The sequence below is a fragment of the Geotrypetes seraphini genome, chromosome 1, assembly GCF_902459505.1.
Source record: "Geotrypetes seraphini chromosome 1, aGeoSer1.1, whole genome shotgun sequence".
Classification (NCBI taxonomy): domain Eukaryota; kingdom Metazoa; phylum Chordata; class Amphibia; order Gymnophiona; family Dermophiidae; genus Geotrypetes; species Geotrypetes seraphini.
The window spans coordinates 502,624,650-502,643,244 of record NC_047084.1 but is presented as its reverse complement, the minus strand read 5'-3'; the positions used below and the strand labels follow the sequence as shown (position 1 = coordinate 502,643,244).

The 18,595-nt window shown below is 43.8% G+C and overlaps 1 protein-coding gene across 3 annotated transcripts in view; it reads right to left on the bottom strand.

Annotated features, from left to right (window-relative positions):
• The window catches only part of TUT7 (terminal uridylyl transferase 7), a 317,026-nt gene that overhangs the window by 149,752 nt on the left and 148,679 nt on the right, over nt 1-18,595 (bottom strand). For all 3 annotated transcript variants that reach the window (XM_033927693.1, XM_033927688.1, XM_033927701.1), the window contains exons 12-15: nt 13,235-13,412; nt 11,346-12,481; nt 8,770-8,920; nt 1,175-1,261 (exon numbers count right to left, since the gene is read on the bottom strand). In XM_033927693.1, the coding sequence (XP_033783584.1) occupies nt 1,175-1,261; nt 8,770-8,920; nt 11,346-12,481; nt 13,235-13,412 (1,552 nt within the window). The remainder of the gene's footprint in view (nt 1-1,174; nt 1,262-8,769; nt 8,921-11,345; nt 12,482-13,234; nt 13,413-18,595) is intronic.

Here is an 18,595-nt window from a genome sequence, read left to right as displayed (position 1 = left end):
CTTGTAGCCAGTCAGAAGATGCAGGAAACTCACCTTACTAGAGTGCTTTTGGTGCTTTATTTGCCTCTAACCTTGGGGAGATTTTGATTTCCATCATCTTAAGGAGAGCGAAGTCGGACCTGCCTGCCCGCGGGGAGGCCTGGATGGGGGAGGCCTGCCTGGGGGGGTTACCTGGGATGGGGTAGGCCTGGGAGGGGGGAAGCCTGCCTAACTGGAAGGGGGGTAGGCCTGCCTGGGGGGCGGCTGCCTGGGAGGGGAAGGCCTGCCTGCCCTGTCCCAACCTGCATGCTACTAGGCTTGCCTGCCCTGTCCCGGCCTACCACTAGACCACCAGAGGGGGGACAGAGTCCAGAGCCTGGCAGGGATGGGGGACAGGGTACAGAGCTTGGCAAAGAGTGTGGGGTTGGGTGCAGAGCCTGGCAGGGAGAATTTGGTTCAGAATGTTTTTTTCTTGTTTTCCTCCTCTAAATCTATGGTGTGTCTTATGGAGCGAAAAATACGGTATATGTTTGTGTTCTAGTATTTACCCCTGATGCAGCCATCTTGGCAAAACATGGTCATGTCAGGTCCTTGTATTAATAAACCATACCTCTTTTCTATTTGCTTGATCTGTGTGCTGTATATCTGACTGGCTGACAGATCAGTGCCTCTTGTTATAGTTTCATAACTTAAGAGTATTTCTAGCACATCAACTCCCTGAAGATAACCATAAACACCATAGATTTGGAAGTGAAATAAAATGTAAAATATAGCTTCATATAACAAATGTATTCACCTTATGTTCACAAATGTTGTATTCTCTTCTGTACAAGTGTATACTTATGTGACAAAGAAGTGCTTTAATTTTATATCAGACTAACAGATAATTAGATTTTCCCATAGTAAAGCTGGAAAGGTTTATTTCCTAACACACTGAAGACAGAATCACAAACTTATTCCTTGAACTGATGTCATGGTTTGTTTGTTTTTTAAAATGTTTAATGGTGGGTGATTGAAAGTTTTGACTTTATCATTCCAGAGACAAGCAAATAACCTACTGCATCTGAATGCAACTCATCTTGAGCTTCTATTGCAAAGAAGACAACTAAATGAATATCCATCTATCAATCAAAAGATTACTGTGTTTACAGCATCTGTACACTGACAGAGACTTCATGCTAAAAAAAATTATTACCTGGGAAGTCGCGTCTAATGAAATTTTCTAGATTTTGCCGTATGTGTTCTCGGGCTTGTTCTTCTACCACATTTGGAGAAAAGTCTTCTGCATAAGAAAAAAATTGAAAACCATTAGTTCATACAAGTCAGACTAAAACAATATTGAAGGTAAAATTATGGTCATACCTGTTAATTTTCTTTCCTTTAGAAGCAGCAGATGAATCCAGAGACTAGTGGGTATAGCTCACATCGACCAGCAGGTGGAGATAGAGAACTGATTAACAGTTGGCCTTAAAGCCTGGTGTTCTTTCTGTTTATTCAGTTATGCACTTTGCCCAAGCATCCCGAAAGGAGAATGAGCAGCCACAAACTCCATTCCAGTAAAAAATGTGTCTTTCTCTTCTGAATCCCATTGATATTTTCTCGTTTGACGTTTCTTGTGTTTCTTTTTTTTTTTTTTTTTTTCAGACATGAAATAATACACTTACCAACCATAGCCCCGGCTAACCTAATGACCTAAACACCCTACACACAGCCCGTGCACTTGGGGAGGGGCTCTGGATTCATCTGCTGCTTCTAAAGGAAAGAAAATTAACAGGTATGACCATAATTTTACCTTCCATAGCAAAGCAGCAGATGAATCCAGAGACTAGTGGGATGTAGCAAAGCAAACTCAAACTGGGTGGGACGCCAATGCCGCCTCTGCCAGCACTGCCGCGCCAAAACTCGCCTCTGAACGGGCTGCTACATCTAACCGATAATGCTTTGAAAAAGTATTCCCTGACGACCAAGTGGCCGCCCGGCAAATCTCCTCTAATGACATCCCCCCGGACTCCGCCCAAGATGTAGCCAAAGCCCGAGTGGAATGAGCATGAAGGTGCTCCGGTACCTTCTTCCCTGACAACACATATGCCGAAGCAATAGCGTCCTTGACCCAACGCGCAATGGACGCTTTAGATGCCGCCATCCCTTTGTTTTTACCCGCGAACGCGACAAAGAGATGGTCCGACCGGCGAAAAGCATTCGTCACCTCCAAATAATGGAGAAGCATACGGCGGACATCCAGGAGCCGTACCGACAAAAAACGCTTCCCCCAATCCTCCTTCCTGAAGGATGGCAGAAACAGACTCTGGTTCACATGAAAGGACGAAATAACCTTAGGCAGGAAGGACGGCACCGTACGCACCGTCACCCCAGCCTCCGAGAAACGCAAAAAGGGTTCCCTGCAAGAAAGCGCTTGCAGCTCTGATACTCGCCTTGCTGAAGCCATCGCCACCAAAAAAACTGTTTTTAGTGTGACATCTTTCAAAGTGGCCGCTGATAGGGGCTCAAAAGGTGCCCCCTGCAATTTCCCAAGGACGAGTCTAAGGTTCCAAGTTGGACAAATTCGCTTAACCGGCGGCCGGATATGTTGAACCACCTTGAGGAAACGTACCACGTCCGGCTGTGATGCGAGAGCCGAGCGAGCCACCCGGCCCCTGTAACAGGCAATGGCCGATACCTGGACCTTTAAAGAGTTATATGCTAACCCTTTCTCTACGCCCTCCTGCAGGAACGCCAGAATAGCCGGCAGAGAAGCATGGAAAGGCGCAATTCCGTGTCTTCCGCACCATGCCTCAAAGATCCTCCAGACCCTCGCATAGGAGGCTGACGTTGAAATCCTCTTAGCCTTAAGCAGGGTGGAAATCACCCGTTCTGAATAACCCTTCTTTTTCAGCCGTGACCTTTCAATAGCCAGGCCGTAAGACCAAAGCGGCCCGGATCTTCCATTAATATTGGACCCTGAGTTAGCAAGTCCGGAGTTACCTGGAACGCTACCTGCTCGCCTACCGACAGCAGCATCAGATCCGCGTACCATGGCCGCCGTGGCCAATCCGGAGCCACCAGGATTACTCTGCCTCGAAAGCGAGCGATGCGTTGCAACACCCGCCCTATCATGGGCCACGGCGGGAATACATACAGAAGGGAATTCGGAGGCCACGGGAGAGCTAATGCGTCCACCCCTTCCGATCCCTGTTCCTTGCGTCTGCTGAAGAACCGAGGCACCTTCGCATTGCGGGAAGAGGCCATGAGATCCATCTCTGGCAACCCCCATCGACGGACTAGCAGGCTGAACGCTCGAGCCGACAACTCCCATTCTCCCGGATCGAGAAGAGTTCTGCTGAGGAAGTCCGCTTGCACGTTTTCGTGCCCTGCAATGTGGGCCGCCGACAGAAGCGGAATCTGCCCCTCTGCCCACCGAAACAAAAGTCTTGCCTCTTCGGCTAACTGCGGGCTCCGGGTACCCCCCTGACGATTGACATACGCGACCGCCGTGACACTGTCCGAAAAGATCCTGGTCGGTCTGTCTTGAACCAGGGTCTGAAAAGCCCGCAGCGCCAACCGGATCGCTCTTAATTCCAGTAAGTTTATGGGCCATTGAGCCTCCTGGGAAGACCACCTTCCCTGCCTGTGCATCCTTGAGTGTCACGCCCCCTTCTACCGGCAAGGTAGTTCTCTTAGTCACCGCCGCCACCAGAGCGTCTACCTTAGGCAATTTAAACCTGTCCAGTTCGGACGGTTCGACCGGATACAAGAGCCTCATGGCCCTTGCCACCCGCAAACTGGCCTCCGGCGCCTCCCATTGCGCCGAGATCAGCTCCTGCATGGCCTCATGTACCGGAAAGGCCTTAGACGGCCTACGGGTACCTGCCATCAAGGGGTTACCGGACCCCGTGGCATCTTCCTGAGCAATGTTCAAAGTCTGCAAAGCGTTTGAAATAAAAGAAGAAAGCTCCTCTCTATGGAACAACCGGATAGCCGTAGGGTCATCCCCCTCCCTACCCGGGATACTCTCCGTGTCCCACTCCAATAGCTCCCCTTCCTCCAATGACTCAGGCAGGGAGAAAGGAGATCTGGGCAAAATATCCACTGCCTCCGCAGCCACTAGCCTGCGCTTCTTAGCCCCCTGCGACTGCCCCGGGGAGCCTGCTGCCCCTGCCGTGGGTCTAGCCGCTGTCCCCTCCCCCCCCGTAGAGGTAGAGGGCACCGGAAGGGACCGCCCGGCCCCCAGCCCCGGCTGGGTAGGCTGCGAGCGCTGCAACTGAAAGGCCTGATGGAGCAACAGCACAAAGTCGGGCGAAAATGCCCCCCAACTAAGAGGCACTCCCCCGCCCTGCTCCGAGCCGAGGGGAGGGGCCGTGCCGGCCTCCAGCGCTGACGCCTGTTCCCCCGCCGCCTCACTCTTGTCCTCCGTGGCCGAGTCCTGCAGTAACCCTGCATCGGCTCCGAGCGGCGGGGACATTGCGCAAGACTCCCGCACCCGGGACATGGCCGCCTCGCAAGCCGCCAAAAACGGGTCGTCTGCCTGTGCTTCCAAGCACCCGGCAGAGCAAAGACCCGCCCGTGTTCGGCGCTTCCCACAGCGCGAACACAGCTGACTAACTTCTGCAGCCATCCCCCCTCGGCCTGATCAAAAAGCTCCGACGCGGTTTTTTTTTTTTTTTTTCACACACGCGGCGAACGCCGCCGAAAGACGACTCCGCCCCCCAAGACGCCCGGCACCCGGGAAACGCGACCACCCTCGAGGAAGGCAAAGAAAACACTCACCCGGTCCGCCGCTTACCCCCGAAGCCAGGCAATCGTTGGTAAATGTACTGGAAGCCGAGTTAACCACTGCCCGGCTCAGTACTAGCAGGAAGGCTCCATTTTTTTTTTATTTTTTTTTTTTTTATTTATACTGGAATGAAGAAGCCAGCCAATATCCTGCACCTGGAAAGGAACCCCTCTATCCAACGGAGGGGAGGGTGGAGCAGGGACCTGGGAGGGCCCAGGTGTACCTCCCAAAGCCGGCACCAATCAGCCAGGCACCCCCACCTACTGAAGAGAACTAGTCTCAACAGAGGAATCCTACCGGAACACCACTTCAATCTATCCTGCAGCAGGCAGAGACCAGGAGCTAGAAGGATAGCTCCATCCCTGCTGGGAGATAGAGCAAAACTGAATAAACAGAAAGAACACCAGGCTTTAAGGCCAACTGTTAATCAGTTCTCTATCTCCACCTGCTGGTCGATGTGAGCTATACCCACTAGTCTCTGGATTCATCTGCTGCTTTGCTATGGAAATTATGAATACGTGTACATAAGAGTTATATAACAGTGTTGCATCAGGAAGGGGAAGGGCAGTGACGAGCCTGAGGAGCAGATGTGAACATTTTCCACTCCAGTAACTTGGGCAGAGGAAAGAGCCTGAAGGTGGGCTTCCGCACACTGGAAGAGCATCTGAGCTTCCCTCTTCTAGCCTTTCCCTCTTCTAGAGCCTTTAAGGCCAGCCAAATGGCTTAGAGTTCCAGACAGTTCTTCTGATGGGGAATCCACTGGCCCTGAATCGAGCGGTCTCCACAATGAGCTGAGGTGAGTTCCTCTGTTTTTCCTGCCTTTCTTCGGGTTTTTACAATTTATGCAGACCGCTGTCTATCAGTCTTTCCCTTTCTGTAGTGGTTTTTCACAGCTGGACATTTTGTTTCTCTCCTGGGTTTTTTTCATGGTCTTTTTATTTTGTAATACATGCCTTGTAGCTTTTTGTACATGCCATTTTTTTTAAGTACTTCACCCTCATTATTTGCAATTTATCTTCCCTCCTTTTTTTTGCCCATGGCTTCTGATTTGCCACTTATGTCTATGTCTGTGTTTTATCAGCTCCCTCGGGCACTATGTTGCAGTGTTACATTTCTTTGATTCTTTAGGCAAGTCTGTGTTTATGTTATTTGCTCTTTCAACCCTCTGATCGTCTTTACATGCTTTATTTTCCTACACCAGGTGTCGGCCCATTCATTCATTTATTTATTTTGGCGCTTTTTTTTTTTTTTTTTTTTGCTCTGTACTTCCACTGTTTCATTGCCTTGTGTCCTGTGTTCTCTCCTTTTTATTGATATACGTTGTTGATATTTCAGCACACACGTTCTTATCTAATTATATAAATCTTTTTCCTTGCATCTGTTTTGCAATATGTTTTGTCTATTTCTACTATTTGTTTACTATTTGAAGCCTTATTGAAATATTCTTTTGTTATGGTTTGACCATATGCATTTCAGCTTACCATTCTTCTATTTTCAGTATTTTTTACAGCACCTTAGCCATTGATGCATGCATATATGCTCTATTTATATGCATTTTTAGCTTTTCATTTTTACTTCTGATGTCTTTTGCCTATTTTCAGTATATTAGCCATTGACATGCATTTATATGCTTTATTTATTAGTACATTCATTTGGATGTCATTGCGTTTTAATGTATCTATTATACATCTTGCGTTTTAGATTGTATTTCCTGTTTTTATTGATTTTATGTTTGTTTGATGATTTACTTTTTTATTAATGTTTAGTTATTTCCAGAGGAAGGCATCACTTGGACGCCGAAAATAAGATCCATGGTGGGACTTGTTTTTTCAAATAAAGACAGTTTTCCAAGAAAAAGAGACTTGTGTCTTTGTATAAAGACAGTTTTCCTTGGCTGATTGGACTCCTCCCTTGCCTCTCCTGCTGTACTGCATCACTGATGATGTAATCAGTAACGTGGCACACAGAAGGACACGATGGGAGATGGCCGCAAAGCAGCCTGTTTAGAGTGCTGCCAGCCCGACCCTGCTATGGAGGGAGGTATATAGGGCTCGCGGTTGGTGGGGTTCGGATGGGATGTTTACATTTAATTTATTAGTTCACACAAACAATCCATCCATCTGCTCTTGGTCCGGCCCCTCTGTCAAATTTAAGAACCCATTGTGGCCCACGAGTCAAAGAGTTTGCCCACCCCTGGGCTAAAGACTCATTGCTGTATACTATGGAAACTATGGAAAAGAAGTATAATGGTTACATGACCACTATTTTCAATATTTATGGAATCAATTAGGGCAGAATAAGTGCAAATACAGAAAGTTGTGAGATGACTGTTACACATGCCGGGGGAGGGGCATTCTCTAAGGCAGGGGTGCCCAATATGTCGATCGGGAAGGCAATGCGAGTCAATCGCGGAGCCTATCCCGGGCTCCGTGATAGACTCGTGTTGCCATCCTGATCTACCGGGCCGATCAGCCTTCCTCTCCCCGACGTCCCCCGCCGCCACCCCAAGCTCTCCCTGCAGAAGCGTCGGACCGACCAGCATTCCTCTCCCCGATATCAATTCAATCGCTGGCCTGGAACTTCCTCTCAGACGTCAGAATTGACGTCAAGGAGTGGAATGCTGGTCAGCACGACGCTTCTGCAGGGAGAGTTTGGGGCGGCAGTGGCTTGGGGGCCTGTTCCCCGATGACAGTGGCGGCAAACCTAGTGGTTTGGGGGAGGGCAGGGAGAAAGAAAGAAAGGGGCAAGCAGGGAGACAGAAAGAAGGAGGGAAGGGAGACAAAGAAAGAACAGAAAGAAAGGGGGAACAGGGAGACAGAAAGAAAGAAAGAAAGAAAAAAGGGAGCGGGGAGAAAGAAAGAAAAAGTTGGGGGGAGAAAATGAGGTCTGGAGGAAAGGAAGCATACAGGAGGCTGAAAGAAGGGAAGAAATATTGGATGCACAGTCAGAAGAAGAAAGTGCAACCAAAGACTCATGAAATCACCAGACAACAAAGGTAGGAAAAATGATTTTATTTTCAATTTAGTGATCAAAGTGTGTCTGTTTTGAGAATTTATATCTGCTGTCTATATTTTGAACTATGGCTCCCTTTTACTAAACCGCAATAACAGTTTTTAGTGCAGGGAGCCTATGAGCGTCGAGAGCAGCACGGGGCATTCAGCGCAGCTCCCTGCGCTAAAAACTGCTATCATGGTTTAGTAACAAGGGAGGGGGTATATTTGTCTATTTTTGTATGGTTGTTACTGAGGTGACATTGCATAGAATCATCTGCCTTGACCTCTTTGAAAAACCCCCGGAATATGAATGATAATTAACATTTTCTCTGCCTTTCAGTGTGCTTTGTGTTTTTAAAATTTTTTATTGTTGGTGTATCATTTTGACTTGGTCATTTTAAAAGTAGCTCGCAAGTCCAAAAAGTATGGGCACCCCTGCTCTAAGGCAAAGAAGAAAAATGTTTAACTCCCCCTTCCCCCGAAAGACAGCATAAAAATATTTTGACAATGGCTACAACACTAATAGCAAAACTAGACAAATTTTCAGAAAAGATCAGTTGTCAGGATAAAGTATTTAGATTTTAATGAAAAATGCAGATCCAGAAACTTAAGCTGATCCGTATACTAATAGCCTTATAAGAATTTCTTTCCGTATTCAGCATCACCAGTTAAAAATACTGCCTAGCAGAGAGTGAGCTGCTAAGTAATTAAAAAGAGGTTGGACTCCACAAGTCCACTATCTTTTTTACCTCAAGTCGTATTTAAGAGGGAAGAACTGCTTAGTTTGGATAAAGAATTCATCATTCACAAAGAGCCACAAAGATCAAGTTTTATTTTTCCACCTATCAATGAGAAACAAGCTAAAATGTCAAGTAGCAGAGACAACTTGTGGTTTCACCTTTCATCTGCCTGCTGTTGAACCACTGGAGTGAAATGAAACACCAACTACTGCTTCTCACACATTCTAGTTTTTCTTAATTTATCAGTTTATGACAGTGCTAATTGATGCAATTACCAGTCACTTACTGTAGCACTGGACGCAAACTTGATCCAAAATTTTCAAATGTGCAGATGTCAATGGTGGTAAAGGATCAAGCTCAATTTTTTTGAAATCCTCTGGACAATCCTTCTTTAGGTGACCATCTCGTTTACATAAGCTGCACACAACGATAGGTGACTACATAAAAGGAGAAAATTGTTAAGCACTGCTCCACTGTCTTGTGCAAAGTTAGAAGTATCATTTGTTCAAAGCTCTGTCCAGACTACATAAGAGTTTAAGATTGATTTTATGAAAAAGGTTCAATGCAGAGAGCAACTGGCTAAATGGATAGCTAAACTGGTTTTAACTAGTTGCAAAAAAGAAGAAAAAAATAATAATAGTGGTGGATTTCCAGTTCTTATTTCATCCCCTTTTTTTCCATCTATTTCTCTAGTCTCCATTGAGAACCTTCACTAACTCCTTTACTCTCTCCTATTTTCCTTTCCAATTTTTCCTCCTCTTTTTTTTTTTTTAATTCTTATTATTCATTTTCCTATTCCCCGTTCCCCTTGTTTCCCATCTGCTGCAAAAGGAATCTATTTGTGTTAAAAAGATTCCCATAAGCTGGCCTGGTGGATCTGGATTTGATTACCAGTCAAAGTCTTCTGTGGGGAGAGCCATGGTGGTCCCAGCTGGCTTCAGTTGCTGCAGTGACTTAACTAAGTATCTTAGGAGGGTGCAAAACAAAGGAGAAATCCTTGGATAGATGCAAATGAAGGCTCATGATACCATAGCCCCCTGTAGATGTTTTTTTATCTTTTAACATACATTTTATACTGCTAAATTTGATTGAAACTATTCTGTATGGTTTACAGACTGTACACTCATAAAATAACACACACACGTTAAAAAGAGCATGCAAAGCATAAACAAAACATATAGGTTATATATCAGATAGCAATTCAAAATATTCCAAAAATTTAGTCAGTAACAGAAAAAGCCTCAGCAAATAAATGCACCTTTAAAAATTTTCTATAGATTTTTTTTATCCGTTTGGGCCCGAACCTCTGCAGGCAAAGTAATTTGAGGGCAGCAAATGAAAAGACACTGGCATGAGTCTTAACCAGCTTAATTCTCAATGATGTAATCTCCAAAAAATTGGCAGCAAAATTTGTATCAGCAATAACCAATGCAGCAGATCTTTCACGTATTCTGGAACATCAGTACTATCCTTAATAACTAAAAACTATTCAGCATATTTTAAAATTATTCTATGGGAAGCCAATGGAGTGCTGTTAAAAAAGGGTAAATATGTTGTTGCACGGTACAGCCAGTGAAGAAATGGGCCATCATGTTCTGAACTTCCTGCAGCAAGCATAATTACATAACTGATATCCCTAAATAAACTCCCGTTACAATAATCAAACCCACTTTATACCACAGCTTGAAGAACAGTGCAAAAGCCACTGCTAGTTCCAATTGAAATGGAGGCCAAATGTGGCAGACTGTCAAATAAAAAAAGTTGCTTACTAGGAACTCCTTCCATTTAAACTCATGAGATCTTCTAAATGGTCAAGATAACTACAGACATTGTTGCAGACAAACCAAAGGATCACATTATATGCTCCTCAATATCTAGGTTTATTTTTTGGAGGGGGGAGAGGAAGAAAAGAGCAAAATTCACTCATTTTATTTTTAAAATTACCTACCTCTTACATATTTAAGTTCAAACTGACTTAGATTTAGGTACACAGGTGATTAGTATTGAGCAATATCATAGTCAGCCACAAAAAACTGCCAGTCTTTATCTTAGGTTTATTAAATATTTGGCCACACATGATCTAGGAGGACAGATTTGCTTCCCAAAGAAGAGAGAAAGCATACATCACTAGTTTGCCTTTTTTTATCTTCCTGAAGCAGTTAACTCATACCATCTTGTTGGATATCACAAACTAAAATCAGATAGTAAACTGTTTAAGCAGGTAAAAAGATTTTTGAAGCCCAAAAAGGGTAATACAAAAAATCACCAAAAGTAGTAGAACTACTGATAATATAAACATCTGACATCTTTGGAAGATGTAAAGAAAAAGAAAGGGACTGAGCAGCCACAGCAACATGGAAATTTCCATGGGCAACAGAAGCCTTCATATGCAACTACCTAGGAATTTTCTTTCCTATTTTAACAGACCCACCCACCTATCATCCCTAGTCTGGTCACTGCATCAACATTCAAGGTTTAAGTTTAATTAAAATCTGATATACCACTTTTCAGCAGACCACCTATGTGGTGTACACACTGTATAAATATATAAAGAGTCCCAAGTCCTGGAGCCCAGCATCATGGCGTCTCCAAAACCTAGGTTGATAGGCTTCAAAATCTAATCAACTAGACGCTGATCTTAACAATGACCATAGCTCTCTCTCCTACAGGGTTGCAAACACTGCATCCATGACTTCCCCAGCCCCATCCACTCAGCATGGTAAAAATCCTATCTGGGAATCAAACTGGCAATCTTCCAAATGGCAGTGAATAGTGCTGCCACTAAACCACCCAGCTGTTCCATTTAAAAAACTATTACATCAATTTAGGAGCTCTAGTGTGGATAGGAGTTTGGTGTCTTACCTTGCCCTTTGTAAAAGCAAATTTGCTAAACTCATAGAACACAGAATCAATACAATTTTCTGGATGGATGTCTTCCTTCTCATTCCAGCTATTTTTTTGATCAGTAAAATCTCCTCTGTTTAAAAGTTCTCTAACTACAGTTTCTTCTTCTTTTTGTAATTCTTGGTAGGTGGCAAAGATAAGACTGTCTGGCTCTTTTTTGTTTTCAGACAGTACATCATCCCCAGAGCCTGTGTAGGTGTTGTCCAGTTCCTCTTCAGCAGTCGTGCTATCAAGATGCTCTCTTTGCCTAAAGATCAGATTTGTTTCTTCATCATCCTCTTCCTCCTCCTCCTCATCTGAGTTATTAATTTCATGTTCTGAAGACAGAAACTTGTTCAAAGACTCCTCCAGTTCATCAGTACCTTCTGTACTCTCCTCATACAAATGTACCTTACAATCCACTGCATTACAGCACTCTGCACCATAATCATCACTCTCAGTCATAAGAGTGTTTGGAAAATTTTCCAGATCTGAATTGTTGTCTGTTTCAACATCATTTATATTGACCACAGTGACTGGCTCTCCATTTTCACTGTCCTCATCCAAAACTTGATTAACAGGTATGAAAGGTTTCTGCCATTTTACATCTTGATCATTGTCTTCTTCGTCCTCATATTCCTCATTTTCACTCTCCAGATCTTCATGATCTGCAAAAAGAACTTCATCTGTGACGCAGTCTGGGTCTTCAACAGCACTATCCACATTCCCTACATCATCCACCAGTTCTTCTCCTGATGGGCTTTCATAGTCATCAAGTATTTTGCCAGCATCCTTAGGCAGTCTTTCATGAATATTTTGACTTGAATCTATAGCACCAATGCTTTCATCAATGATCAATTCTCCCAATTTGTTATTTATGCTGTGTAACTCAATTAGAAATGGCCCATCAATGGTGTCATTTATTGAACTCTCTTTTTCTGTTTCTGATTTCTGTGATGCTATAGCAGCTGCAGGTTGCTTCTTACTGAGCTTGTTTGGCTTTGTCTGGGGTAAAACAAAATACTTGTAGGTTGTCCTTAAACAGTGAAGGATATACTCATACACTAGTTGGCTGTTCAGGGATCTTGCCACATTCCGTTTTACTGCGTAAGGATCTGAAAGACAACAAAATGTTTAGTTACAAATAATTATTTGCAGGCATTCTGAAACATCACTCTCACAAATCAGAAGTCATATGTAATTTCCTCAAAAGATTTTACCAAACTGGTTTTCCAGTGACAGATGATTTGTTGGCAGTGCAGTTATCAATTTGTTTTCCTCTGTAACAAATATGACAACAGAGTAGACTATGTGAGTTGACAAAGTATTACTGCCAGTTTCTTTGTGATAACATTTGAAAAACCTACCAGTGTTTGCTGGAGTATGGCTTAGAGATGATATGATCTTTGCCCCCAGGAATTTTCTGGTTAAACTATGGCACTTTCATGCTATACTAGAAATGCCAGTGTAAGTGACTCAAATGGAAAAATAAATGTATTTTTATAAGAATAAAGAGGAAGTGTGTGTGTGCAGTGACCTAGCCTTTGTAAAGTCATTTGCTTGGGGAGGCTGTAAGTTATGTAAGAATGGAGTGAATTTATGTTTTGGCAATCAAGGAACAAACTTAAGGCATATTCTGTATAACTTCTGCTAAAAGATAACATATTTCCAATATCAATGAGTTTAATATGTTTTTTTTCTTGCTCTTCCAGGTAATAAGGTAAAAGAAACTTAAGAGCTTTGAATGGGAGACTGCATGTAATTAATGTTGGGAGAATATATGCTTTCATTACTTTAGTTATGTCACATTTCAAATATCAGAGCTTTAGCAATTTCAATACAATATGCATAGGAAAAAGAAAAGATACCTTCTACAGCAATGCGCTTTTTGGGCCAGTCCTTTGACTCACGAGACACTGTCCCTAGGCGAATACTGATGACCCGTTCAGACAAATTGAACTCCAGTGCATAGAATCGAAGTAACTCAACCCAAAGCTGTCCAACTGGAACTGAGCATGGATGTTTCCCAGCAAAGATTAAGGGAGACTGAAAATTGCACAAAACAATTAGGGAAAAAAACAAATGAGATGCATACGTAAGACATCATAAAAGCCAAAAGAAGCCAATTGTTTTGTATTATTTAGAATAGCCTACATGAGCTTTTACAAGTCTGGCCAGCCATATACTATATGGGAAAAACTACAACAGTGGATCCAAACTCTTCTATGGAAATCACATGTGGTAATAAACTTAGCAGGCTAGAGATTGTACACTAATGTTAACATGATATGAGGTTGAAGGGGAGTAAAGCTTCAGGAGCAATGTAAGAAAATATTTATTTTTTTTGTGATTTAACATTTTTTATTGATTTTTTTCATATAACAACAAGTGTGTCATAAAGATTCATACAATTACCTTAAGTATACACTTGATATCTCCATAACATATTGTACATACAACATATCTTATATAATCCTTACTATAATTTTAGACATCATATAAAATTTAATAATTTTATCAACTATTATTCAATTATGAATCCCTTTCCCTCCCCTTATTTTGTTAGTTGCACACAATATAACAACTATTATGATAATTTATTTATAATTTATGATAAAGAGAATAAACTTATCCCCCCTCCTTTATCAAGTATCTTATTATGGGAAAAATTATATAAATCATTACAAAAATCTGTTAATGGTCCCCAAATCTTCTTAAACTTATCGATATATCCTTTTTGTGTTGCAAATGTACGCTCCATCTTATATATATGGCAAACTGAATTCCACCAAAAGTTGTAATTTAATCTGTCATAATTCTTCCAAATGTATGTTATTTGTTGAACTGCTACTCCAGTCAATATAAATAAAAGTTTGTTATTGTTTGACGAGATTTGACTCCGAGTTCTCATTGCAGTACCAAACAAAATCGTATCATATGTCAAGGCTACCGGATTTTCCAACATCCTATTTATTTGAGGCCAAATTGATTTCCAAAATAGTAATATGAATGGACAATAAAATAAAAGATGATCTAATGTCCCCGCTTCTAGATGACAGTGCCAGCATCTATTAGACTTAGAGCTATCAATTCTATGTAAACGAACAGGGAAAAATATTTATTTTTAGAAAGGGGGCTGAATACATGAAGTGGTCTTCAGCAAAGATGGTAAGGGCATAACATTACTGGATTTAAGAAAACATGTAATATTAAATAGTTGCAGGGAGGCAATTATTGCAGGAGCAGCAATAATGGCAGCTGGATGAATGGGGGAAGTCCTGGGCTATAACTGAAGCAATGTGTGAATGCGGACTACTGTATATACTTGAATATAAACCTAGATTTTGAGGTCAAAAATTGGCTCAAAATGGGGGTCTCTGTTTATATTAAGTCATCCCTCTCTCAGACCCATCACAGACCCTGCTAGTCCAGTGGTGAGCCAGGGCAAGAGCAAACCTTCTAAGCTCCTGCCCCATGCAGTCTCAGTGTTCAAAATGGCTGATGTAAGTTTCCATAGTAACCTCGCGAAACTGCCGTGAGTTCAGTTTATATTTGAGTCAACATTTTTTACCTCTTTTGGAGGGAAAACAGGTTACCTCGGTTTATATTCAGATGGATTTATATTCGAGTATTTATGGTACTTGATTCTGGAGGCAATCTTAGAATGTGTGAAGGGCATTGCAAATTGCCTGGAGCTCTAGGAGATTGATGTGGAGAGTTTTCTCACAAGGAGTCCAAACGCCTTGAGTGTGCAGGCTAATGAGGTGGGCTCACCGGTCAAGCATGGAAACGTCTATGGTAAACAGCTTCTGCTATGCTGGAGACTGGAAGAAAAGGACCTTGGAAAAATTAAATGGAAGCATCCACCACTAGAGAGATTGATGGAGTTCTGAGGTCCCTTGTACTGGTTGAGAAAGAGCCCCAATGGCTTGAGTCCACTGGGTGGAGAGAGTTCATTGAGGCACTCAAGAGGAGTAGACGTGCAAATGGATATCATGAACTGTGGATATCATGTAACCCAGGAGATATAACAACTGATGTGCAGTAATGTGTGGCAGGGAGGAAACTTTCTGGCACAGGTGGATAAAGTTGTTGAGTCTCTGTTGAGATAGAAAAGCTTGAGCTTGTGTCGTGTCTAAAAGAGCTATGAACTTCAAGGTGCGAGTTGGTTGAAGATGTGATTTCTAACAGCTGACTGCAAATCCTAGAAGCTCTAATAGCTGAACTGTGGATCTGATGGCATGCTGAGCTTGTTGCAGTGATGAGGCCTTGATTAACCAGTTGTCTAGGTAAGGAAAGACATGAAACAGTATGAGCGGAGGATTGCAGCCACTACCACCAAGCATTTCATGAACACTCTCGCTGCTGACACCAGACCAAAAGGTAGGACTTTGTACTGGAAATGGCATGAACCCACTTGAAAGTGAAGATATTTCCTGTGGTAATGTGAATATATGTTTCTGTGAGGTTTACCGAATACAGTCAGTTGCTCTTCTCCAAAAGTGGTAAGAGTTTCCAGACAGACCAAGCAAAAAGCACAGTTACTTACCGTAACAGGTGTTATCCAGGGACAGCAGGCAGATATTCTTGACTGATGGGTGACGGCACCGACGGAGCCCCGGTACGGACAATTTTAGAGTGATTGCACTCTAAGAACTTTAGAAAGTTCTAGCTAGGCCGCACCGCGCGTGCGCGAGTGCCTTCCCGCCCGACGAAGGAGCGCGGTCCCCAGTTAGGATAAGCCAGCTAAGAAGCCAACCCGGGGAGGTGGGAGGGACGCAAGAATATCTGCCTGCTGTCCCTGGATAACACCTGTTACGGTAAGTAACTGTGCTTTATCCCAGGACAAGCAGGCAGCATATTCTTGACTGATGGGTGACCTCCAAGCTAACAAGAAGAGGGACGGAGGGAAGGTTGGCCATTAGGAAAACAAATTTTGTAAAACAGATTGGCCGAAGTGTCCATCCCGTCTGGAGAATGAATCCAGACAATAGTGAGATGTAAAAGTATGAACTGAGGACCAAGTAGCAGCCTTGCAGATTTCCTCAATGGAAGTGGAACAGAGGAAAGCTACAGACGCTGCCATAGCTCTAATCTTGTGGCCCGTGACAGAACCTTCCAGTGTCAGGCCCGACTGAGCATAACAGAATGAAACGCAAGCAGCAAGCCAATTGGATAGGGTGTGTTTAGATACAGGATGACCCAACTTGTTAGGATCAAAGGACAAAAACAGTTGAGGAGATGATCTGTGAGGTTTGGTGCGATCAAGATAGTAAGCCAGAGCACGTTTACAATCCAAGGTATGCAAAGCCTGTTCACCTGGATTAGAATGAGGCTTTGGGAAAAAAACAGGTAGAACGATGGATTGGTTAAGATGAAACTCAGACACAACCTTAGGAAGGAATTTTGGATGTGTACGGAGGACGACCTTATCATGGTGAAAAACAGTGAAAGGTGGATCAGCCACCAGTGCATGGAGCTCACTGACCCTCCTGGCAGAAGTGAGAGCTATAAGAAAGACCACTTTCCAAGTTAGAAATTTAAAATGCGTTGTGGCCAAAGGCTCGAAAGGAGGCTTCATTAACGCAGAAAGAACCACATTAAGATCCCATACAACAGGAGGGGCCTTAAGAGGTGGCTTCACATTGAAAAGGCCCTTCATGAACCTTGAAACCAAGGGATGAGCTGAGAGGGGTTTTCCATGAATCGGCTCATGAAAAGCTGCAATAGCACTAAGGTGAACTCTTATCGAAGAGGATTTAAGACGAGTCAGATAAGGACAAAAGATAGTCCAACACCAGTCCCACTGCTGTAGACATGGGATTATGGTGATGTAACAGGCACCAGGAAGAAAACCGAGACCACTTTTGTTGGTAACATTGAAGAGTAGACGGTTTCCTGGAGGCATCAATAATAGAACGGACAGGCTGAGAAAGGAGAGCGTGAGCCGAAGTCAGCCAAAGAGATACCAAGCTGTCAGGTGCAGAGACTGTAAGCTGGGATGAAGTAGAGTTTGCTGATGCTGTGTAAGTAGTGAAGGAAACAGTGGAAGAGGTATGGGTTCCCTGGAACTGAGTTGAAGCAGAAGGGAGAACCAATGCTGTCTGGGCCACCGTGGAGCGATGAGAATCATGGTGGCTTGTTCCCTCTTGAGCTTGAATAATGTGTGCAGCATGAGCGGAAGAGGAAGGAATGCATAAAGGAAGAGATTGGTCCAATCCAGGAGAAATGCATCGGGTTCCAGACGGTGAGGAGAGTAAAGTCTGGAGCAAAACAGGGGCAGTTGATGGTTGTGGGGAGCTGCAAAAAGATCCACTTGAGGTGTGCCCCATTGAGAGAAAATGGACTGGAGAGTCGAGGGGTCGAGAGTCCATTTGTGAGGTTGAAGAATTCTGCTGAGATTGTCTGCTAAGCAATTCTGTTCCCCTTGGATGTAGACTGCCTTCAGGAATAGGTGACGAGCAGTCGCCCAGGTCCAAATCCTTTGAGCTTCCTGACACAAGGGACGGGATCCCGTCCCTCCCTGTTTGTTGATGTAGTACATTGCAACTTGGTTGTCTGTGCAAATGAGTAGTACCTGAGGAAAAAGAAGATGGTGAAAAGCTTTGAGGGCGTAAAACATCGCTCTGAGTTCCAGGAAATTGATGTGGTGTTTCTTTTCCTGGGTAGACCAAAACCCCTGAGTTTGGAACTCGTTCAAGTGAGCTCCCCATGCATAGGGGGAGGAATCCGTGGTGATGACCAGTTGATGAGGAGGTAGATGGAACAGCAAACCTCTGGATAGATTTGAGGATGTCAACCAGCAAAGAAGCGACTGTCGAAGAGACGAGGTCACAGATATGAGTTGTGAACAAGGATCCGTCGCTTGGGACCACTGGGTCGCTAAGGTCCATTGAGGAGTACGCAGGTGGAGACGTGCGAAGGGTGTGACATGTACTGTGGAGGCCATGTGTCCCAAGAGCACCATCATGTGATTTGCAGAGATGGAAGTTTGCTGGAACACCTGCTGACAGAGATAAAGGATGGTGTGAAGGCGGTTTGGAGGAAGAAACGCCCTCATCCAAATAGTATCCAGAATGGCTCCAATGAATTGAAGTCGCTGAGTTGGAATGAGGTGCGACTTGGGTAGATTGATTTCGAACCCCAACAGTCGAAGGAAGTGAATGGTCTGATTGGTGGCAATCTGAACGGCCAGAGGAGAATGAGCCTTGATGAGCCAGTCGTCCAGA